Source organism: Pseudorca crassidens, chromosome 9 (genome assembly GCF_039906515.1).
Source record: "Pseudorca crassidens isolate mPseCra1 chromosome 9, mPseCra1.hap1, whole genome shotgun sequence".
Lineage (NCBI taxonomy): Eukaryota > Metazoa > Chordata > Mammalia > Artiodactyla > Delphinidae > Pseudorca > Pseudorca crassidens.
In genome coordinates, this window is record NC_090304.1 from 513,359 (window position 1) to 521,631 (window position 8,273).

General features: G+C 65.9%; 1 protein-coding gene across 3 annotated transcripts; it reads right to left on the bottom strand.

The window, feature by feature from the left end:
* Positions 1-255: 255 nt before the first annotated feature.
* Positions 256-6,335, bottom strand: SIGIRR (single Ig and TIR domain containing). 3 transcript variants are annotated; one of them, XM_067747723.1, is made up of 10 exons: positions 6,196-6,335; positions 4,377-4,539; positions 3,303-3,501; positions 2,660-2,793; positions 2,420-2,560; positions 1,880-2,023; positions 1,488-1,590; positions 1,273-1,423; positions 894-1,083; positions 256-594 (listed from the first exon to the last, which is right to left on the bottom strand). In XM_067747723.1, the coding sequence occupies exons 2-10, from the start codon at positions 4,381-4,383 to the stop codon at positions 431-433; spliced, it is 1,233 nt and encodes a 410-aa protein (XP_067603824.1). In that variant the 5' UTR covers positions 4,384-4,539; positions 6,196-6,335; the 3' UTR covers positions 256-430. The 3 variants fall into 3 exon arrangements, with proteins under 3 accessions (XP_067603824.1, XP_067603823.1, XP_067603822.1); XM_067747722.1 differs by having other exon boundaries at positions 4,377-5,627; positions 6,196-6,322; XM_067747721.1 differs by lacking the exons at positions 4,377-4,539; positions 6,196-6,335 and having other exon boundaries at positions 3,303-3,834.
* Between the last annotated feature and the right edge of the window lie 1,938 nt (positions 6,336-8,273).

Here is an 8,273-nt window from a genome sequence, read left to right on the forward strand (position 1 = left end):
ACAGTCACGGCCCCAAGCAGGGAGACCTGAGGAGGCCGCTGCAAGAGACACGCCTCAGCTGGCTCAGGACGGAGGAGGATGGCGAGAGGGTGGGCTTGAGGGGACACCCAGGTGCGGTGACCAGGTGGCCATGGAGCGAGAAAAGGAAGGGATCCAGGGCCCTGGAGTGCCTGAGACGGAAGTGAGGGGCGGGGTGTTCGCTCAGAACACTGCACACCCCCTCCTGCCCCAGGGGAGCAGAGGCCGAGACCGGGCGGGGCTCCAGAGGACTTTATTTCTGGCGCGAGGAGGGTCGCTGGGCCCACTCTCCTTCCCCGAGGTCCCAAGGCTGCAGGGAGACAGGGCTCGTGGTCCTGCTGAGTGGGAAAAAAACCCACCCCAGCCCTGCCCCAGCTGTCCCTGGTGAACCTGCTGCTCCACGGGGCAGGGGCTACACGTCATCCTCCGACACCAGGCAGTAGAAGTCCGTGCGGGCACTGTAGTTTCGGGAGCCAAGGTCCGACACATCCACTTCACTGCCTTGGCCCTCTCCAAGCGAGACCCCACTTGCATGCGGTGGAGCTGCTGGCTCCCCAAAGACAGGCCCTCGTACACCTGGGGAGGGGTACCGCCAGGCCTGAGGCTGGGCCGCCCACAGCCTGCCTTCTGCCAGGGTCACTCCCTGCTGCCCCTCCTGCATGGTGGCATTTGAGATCCTGGAGGTTCCCAGTCAGGCCCCGGGCCCGACCACCTTCATGGAAAGAGGCAGTGGGAGGTGCTGGGAATTAAGCCCATCCACGGGCTGCAGGGAGCAGTCCCTGCCACCTGGACCCTTTTTGGGGCTCCACCTTATGCAGCCCCCCTCCAACTCAGGCTGAGCTTCTCAGGGTCAGGGGTGGGGCCGGTGGGCATACCCAAGTCCCCCTCAGGGTCAGGGTCCAGCTCCGGGTCCAGGGTCCGACCCTCTGGGACCCGGCCTCGCACAATCAGCATGGGGTCCTTGTCATCCTGCAGCCGGGTCTGGGGGTCTCCCTCCATCGCTCTGTACTGCACCTTCCGTGGCAATGCCAACTGTAGCTCTTTCCAAAAATCGGAGGAAGGTGTCTGGAGGCCAAGGTGGGGCAGTTAGCGAGCGTGAACAATTGGGGGGGGGGTGAGGGGGTGCCAACACGGAAAGACCCTGGTCTCCTTGGCCCCAAAGAGCCCACTCCTCTGGGCGGCTGACCATGCCACCTCCACCCACGGGCTCCCATCCACAAGCCCCCTCCCTCCCCGCCCCCTGCGCCTCCGCACCACGGAACCGGGCCTCCAGAGCAGCAGGGTCACCAGGTGGCGATGCTGGCGCAGCAGGCGGAGCGCAGGGTGTGCGGGGTCGCGCCGCTGGCCCTCGAAAGTGATGAAGATGGGTCTGCGCGTGAGCTCCAGCAGCCGGCACAGGCCCTCCCTGCGAGGGCGGCACAGTCAGGGGGGGCGCAGTTGGGGCCCACCCAGCCCCGCGCGGGACCCACCGGAAGCTGTGACTGCACCAGGCCCGGCCGAGGAAGGCGTCGGACAACACCACGACGAGGCGCCGGCAGCGGCTCAGGTTCACCAGGAGGTCGGCCGACGGCTCTGCGGGAACCCGGGCATCGGCGGGGACGGTGCGGACGGGGCCCTAGAAGGGGCGGGGCCCTAGCCGGGGCCTGAGGAGGACCCGAGGGGGCGTGGCCCTAGGAAGGCGGGATCTGGGCCGGAACAGGGGCGGGGACCAAGTAGAGATGGGGCTGGGCCCTGCACGGGGAGGAGGCGGGCTTTGAGGGGCGTGGCCCTGGAAAGGCGGGGTCTGGGCCGGAACAGGGGCGGGGCCTGCGCCCCTCATCGGGGCTGGGCCCGAGCGGAAAGGGGCAGGGCGCCGCCGTACCCGCGCGAGGCAGGAGGTCGCGGTCGTCCAGAAAGAGCTTGTAACCCCGCCGCCGCTCCAGCTGCGGCTTCAGGATGAAGTTCACGAACTTCCGGTCCTCGGGGCTGTCGCTGTAGGAGACGTAGGCGTCGTAGAGCTTCCCGTCTGCGGACGGCGGCGGGTGAGCGCGGCCGCTTTCCAGGCCTAGGCTTGCCACCCTCGGGGCCCCCTAAACCTCCCCCCTTGTGCCCCAGGGTCCAGGCCAGCCCCCCAGACGCAGATCCAGCAGATCTCGGCCCCGGCCCCCGCTTAGACCCCTCCTCAGCACAGGATTCCGAGTGGAGCCCTGGAACCAGGCTACCGTGGCCCCCTTCTGCCGGCCCTGTGCCCTCCTGGGCTGCACAGAGACACCCCCCTTTCCTGGACTGGGATCTCTCCAGTGCCCTCCAGGGACGGATGCCTCCTCGCCCCCACCTCCAGAGCCAATCCCCCCACCCAGCGCTGAGCCTAGGGAGGCCCCGTGGCTGACTCCGCCTCCCCATGCATCCGCGCCCCACGCACCGTTCATCTCCACCTCCCCATACGTGTCTTGGTACCAGAGCAGTACATTGAGTCGGCACTTCGCGTATAGCAGCGCTGCCAGCAGCAGGACCAGCAGGACCAGAAGTGAGGCCAGCACCGCGGCCACGTGTCCAGCCAGGCCTGGGGACAGAGCCACTGACTGAGCCAGCCCAGCACCCTCCAAGCCTAAAGGCTCCCCAGGCCTCCCTCCTACCTTCTGCCCCACTGGACCCCACTCACCAGCTCTCCAAAGAGTGAAGGAAGAGGAGCTGATGTTCTGGACGGAGCAGGTGAAGGTCCTGAAGTCTTCAGTACTGGTCAGGTTGATCCCCAGGACACTGGACACAAGCACCTCTGACCAGTTGGCCTTGACCCTGGGGAGACCAGGCCCCACCCCCTCACCTGGGGCTCGACAGCATCACCGGATGCCCCAGAGCCCCACTTGTCTGGGACTCACCCAGAGAGGCTGCAGATTTGGGCCTCCTGGGCAGTCCTTGGGCCATAAGCTAAGAGAAATGGCCAGAACATGAAGGGGGTGTGGATCTCTTTTGGGACAGTCACCCTAATCCTGGGTCTGGGTCCTGGGGGTCCTCAGATCCTAGGCTTGGCCCGGCGGTCAGTGAGTAAGTCAGGCTGTAGGACTCTGCTGGCACCCATGGCCCTGGCTGGTCTACAAGGTGAGTGTCTAGAGGGGCCATCTGTCCCTGCAGTCACTGACTCTTAGTGTGCGTCCAGAGTGGCACTCTGCCCATGGCATGTCTGGCCAATCACTCCCCAGCCCATGTCCAGGTCATTACAGACCAGGGTGTAGGTCAGAGAGGCCACTGGGGGGGCGGGGTATATCCAGCGTGGTCACCTGACCCTGGACACCCTCATCTCTTACCAGGAGTCCTCATGGAGGTCATAGTGGCTTCCATTGCCCAGCAGCAGCCCATCTCTCAGCCACTGGACCGAGGGCAAGGGGCAGTGGGGCCCAGAGACCACTGAGGCCGTGCAGTTCAGAGTGACCACACTGCCCAGGGCAGGCCACAGGACCTGGTTTCCAGATGGGGAGAGGAAGTCAGGGGCCCTGTCGCAGGCTCCTGCAGAGAGAGGACCGAGTGGGTTAGCTGTGCCCACGATGCCAGCCTCCCACTGTCCACAGATGGTCTGTGGGCCGGGAGAAAACCACGGTGGCCAGTGGCATGTGCTGCTTGGTAACTGCATCACGTCTGTCCACACGTCCCACGGGGGACAGGGCCTGGCATTTGGCACATCTAACCCCAGCAGCAGCCGGTTCATATGTGTTCTGCCTGCCCCAGATGTGGCTGCCCGTCCCCAGAGAAGATGTTAGCACGGAGTCATGGCTGAGCTGGCCCAGCACCGCCCTCCAGCTCAGCAGGGCCCGCCTAGCTGCCTGTCTACCCAGGACGTGAGCCAGCACACATTTCCTGTGTGCACCTGTCGCCCACTGCTCTGATGCCCAGGCCCCGGCCCCTCTGCTGGACACCAGTGGTTTGGGGGAGTCAGGGGTTGGGCGTCAGCACCTTCCACCTGGTATGGGAGCTGGGGGTTCCAGGACCCTCTACTCCTGGCTACAGGCAAGCCTTCTCACCTCCCCAAGATCTTTTAATTGGGGTGATGAGCCGGAGCCGGTAGTCATAGAAGCCTGCCATCATCTTGGTAGTGTGGTCTCCCAGCAGCCCACCCCCCATGGCCGCCCACCGCGCCCACTCCCAGTATCCCTGGGCTTTACTGACCCCCACGAGCCTGGTCTAGAGGCCTTGGGCAGGAGACGGTGTGGGCCCATCCTAACCATGGGCTCAGGACCCCGGGCCATAGGGGAGGGGCAAACAGAGGTCTTTGTACCCCTGGCTTGAGGCCAAGCAGAGAGGCCAGGCCACACTGCAGCGTGGAGCCAGCCTGAGGGGCAGGAGGTGGGAGTGGAGCCCGTGCCCATCCCTCTCTGACCGTCTACCTGCCATGGTCTGGCCGGGGCCTCCTCAAGGCAGGCTGGACACTGGTGCCACCCACGGCTCCCCGGGGCTCCTTGGCCGAGCAGACTGATCCCGCAAGGGCTGGGCAGGATTCACTCTCTGTCCTTGTGGCCAGTCAGTCAGGGCACCAGGATGGGTCAGAGGCTGCCGCCATCCCCGGAAGCAAGTTAAACAAGAACAGGATAAGTTAACGTGTAACTCTGGCCACTGAAGCACTGCCTCTGCCCCAGCTGCCGCGTGGAGGCCCCAGAGCACCAGGCACAGCCTAGACTGCACGTCATCTGCCCCAGGGACGCAGTGACAGCCCAGGGTGGGACAGCGCTCCCGGCACACCTCGTGAGCCCAGGAGTTGGCCTCGTTCCCAGGTCCCCTGGGACAGGGCTGCCACACACAGGCAGCGGGGCTGCAGTACAGCCGCACTCAGCCTGTACCGAGGCTCCGGGGGGCTCGGGGTTCTCGAGTGCTGGGCTGCCTGACTGAGCCTCGCTCCCAGCCATGGGGTTTTGTTCTGGACGCCGTCCTGGGTGCACCACGCACGCGTGAACCCTGCACTTGAGGCTGCACTGGGCCGAGGTGTCGAGGCAGGAGGGGTGAGCGGGGGGTCAGGCTGGTCTCACGGGGCAGCCCTCCTTCTGGGTCCTGTGCTGGCGCCTCCACCCATTTGTCATCTTCAGACCCAGACACTTTTGTCCACACTGTCCGTATAGTTGTCCAAGGGAAGCCCCCACCCGCCCACGGTGACCTTTCTCTCCTCCGCGGGGTCTGGGACCACTCCCGGCCAGACTGGCAGCAGCCACACGCCTCTTGACCCAAAAAGCTCTCCAGTGACCTGGGCTGAACGGCGGGGCACGAAGCCCCAGTGGCAGAGCCTTTGAGGAAGACTCCTTGGCAGCCGGGCCCTGGGCACCTCCTCCCTGGTGCCCAGCGGGTATTTACTGGGCACCTAGTCCTCCCCCTGCTCCCTGCTAAGTGGACACACCAGGGCCCCGGCTCCTTCAGGCCCTCCCCCCACCCGTAGGGCCCCTGAGGCTGTGCAGGGACGAGTCTTAGCCTGCCCCCCATTCCTTCGGCACGGGTGACCTGATGTGGCCCCGTGATCAGCTGGAAGCCCCTGGTTTGGCTGGGCTGGAATTTCCTCAGAAATCGGTGGAGCGGCAGGCTCGTTCCCGGGGGGCTGGTGCGGAGCGTCCTTCCAGAAGTCCTTTGGAGTGGAGGGCAGTCCTGGGAAGGCCCTTGAACCAGGAGGACAAGCCCACTGAGGGCTATGGGAGGCTGGGCGGCTCACGCCCCCTCCCCCAGCCCAGCGGGTCCCAGGGCAACTCCTACAGTGGCCCCTTGGCCTCTGTAACCTCAGAAGACCTCCTACCCCTGGAAAGGCAACCTCGGACCCTCCTGGAAATTCAGGCCAAACCACATGGCCAGGCGACAGGTGTCCCCCTGCACACCCTCCGCTGCAACCCTCCCCGTCCTCTGTATCGTCTCTGTGTTGTACGACCGCCCCCTGCACGCCCCACACGTGCCTGCACGTGCACACTCCCCACACCTCCGACACTCCGGCAGTCCACACACCTGGCACACCCCCCACCACACACACTGCACCTCACACCCACCCTCAGCCTCCCATCACCCCTCGCTCTCTCACTGGCACACACGCACCACGCACACACGTGCACACGCAAGCCACGTGCTTTGCGGGCCTCCCCTCAGCCAGGCCTGATTTCGAGGAGAGGGCTCAGGCCGGAAAAGGCATCCAAGGACGAGAACACAGGCTCACGCTGAGCAGCGAGAACACGAAGTCACCTGGTTCCAGCTCTTTCCTCCTGAGGAGGGGATGTCCGTCACTGAGGTCATTCACGTGTGCTTGGGAGCAAACTGTTTGCTCGGCTGGGCCCCCGGCCCAGTCCAAATCACCACGGCTGCCCCAGACGCATCGCCAAGCACGGCGAGGACCTGGCTTTTGTTTGTGCGTTTTAATAAGAACTTTCCCCGTAGCTTCCTGGCTTTGCAGTCACATCCTCTCCTCAACCTAAACCCCACCCAGGCACCCACCCTCCTCCCCAGCGGGCTGGCGGGCGGGCGGGCAGTTGGTGGTTCTCCCCGCCAGCCCCGCCTGCCCCACTCTTCCTGTAACTCTGAGTCAAGCAGCTCCTTCCTCTAGGGCCCGCCCCAGCCCACCCGGGCACCGGCACCGGCACCGTCCTTCCCTTCCCAAGGCCAGGCCTGGGTGAGCGGGGAGGTGGCAGAAGGGCTGGGGGCCACGGTGATATGTGGGGGTCCTGGCCAGCGGACCCCCAGTCAGGGCCGTCCTGCACACGCCTGAGGAGCTGGGCAGTATGGCCTGCTTCCCGGACACTCCCTATGGTCCCAACACCCAGGAGACGGGGCGGGGGGCGGGTGTCTCCACGTAGCTCCCCGGGCCCCAGTGAGCAGCCCCGATGTATCTCTGACCTCTGACCTGCCAGGGTGATGGGTGGGGCTCCTGTGGAAACTCTCACCAATAACGGGCCCTTGAACAGGGCTCTCTGGCCCCCTCCCTGCCCACCTCCCAGGTGTAGCCCCCAAATGGTGAGCAGTTACAAGGGGGCTGGGGTATCACATGGACCTTAAGCCCCCTCTTCTAGATAAGGGAGCGAACAGGAGGCCTCAGCGAGGGTCCCAGCTCTGAGCCCAGGTGGTGGAGAGCCGACATCTCCTGGAGTCACAACAGACCCCCCTGCACCACCATCCCGGACTGACCTGGAACGCAGGGCCCAGCACTGGTGGCTGATGGCGCTGCTCATAGCAATCGGGCAGGGTCCCCTGTGGTCCCTGTCCCTGCCCTCACCCTCCAGGGGCAGAGCATCCTCACTGCAGCGTCAGCTTTCCTACATCCTTAATCTGACCCTGTCCAAGGCACCCTGCACAACGCCCACCCCCCCCCGTGGCCTCCAAGACCCTTGGACGATGGTGCATCTTGGGCTCAGGGTCCAATAGAACTGGAAGAAGTCCTGACTGCACGCCTTCCCCACCGAGCCGCAGCTCCTCCAAGGAGCCCCAGTGGGCCCTGAGGCTGAGTGAACAGCGTAAGCACCTGATGGTCAGGCTGGTGGCCGCCAGCAGTCAGTGACCTGCCCGGGAGAGCCCAGGCAGGAGGCAAAGAGCTAGGTTCTCCCTGGTGTCCCCACCTGCTTGGCTGCCTCTCAAAGCTCCTGCCAGACTGCCTGCCTCTCGGCATGCCCACCCGCACCACCACCTCACAGCCGCGACTGGGCGCCCGTCCACCCTTTGCTAACGCCCACCCTCACCCTCCCTTGTCCCCCAGGCCCACTCCACAAAGTGAGCGGAAAACCCCACGTCGCCTCAGGCACTCTCGAGAACAGCCCTTCCGAATCCGAGCCCGCCCCCTGCACCGCCCACCGCGCTCGGCTGCACCCGCGCGGTTCCTAGGAAGCCCTAGCCCCGCCCACCCGCCGGCCTCACGCTGGCTCTCCGCCTCCCCGGAGCCTCGGCGTCGGCCTGGCCGCCGGGCGCGCGCCCGCGCCTTGTCCCCAGGCGCCCAGCCGTCTGATTTGCTGCTCAGCACCCCAGTCTCTGAGCGACTCCCTCTCATCTGGGACCGGCGGCCCCTCTGCGCCTGGCGCGTCTGTCCCGAAGGAAAGAACTTGCACAAAGCGCTGTGGCCCCGCGAGCCGAGAGCCCCGTCCTGCACCCCCGGGCCCGCCACGCACCCCACACCCGCGCTCCGCCTTCCCGGAGGGGCGTTAGTACCCCCTTCCTCCGGGTGGGGTGAGCCAGGCAGGGCGCGCACGTTTGGGGGGCGCGGGGACGGGCAGGTCGGGGGCGCGCACGGAAGGGCGGGGTGCGCGGACGGCTGTAGCGCCGCCCGGACACAGGTGCGC

What these genes read in the sequence shown, in the direction of transcription:
- SIGIRR (XM_067747721.1), bottom strand. Translation starts at nt 3,700, where the DNA reads ATGAACCGGCTGCTGCTGGGGTTAGATGTGCCAAATGCCAGGCCCTGT. An exon ending in CTTCACTCTTTGGAGAGCTG is followed by an intron (nt 2,561 to 2,659) that starts GTGAGTGGGGTC and finishes CTCTGTCCCCAG; the next exon opens with GCCTGGCTGGACACGTGGCC. An exon ending in TGGGGAGGTGGAGATGAACG is followed by an intron (nt 2,024 to 2,419) that starts GTGCGTGGGGCG and finishes CGCCGTCCGCAG; the next exon opens with ACGGGAAGCTCTACGACGCC.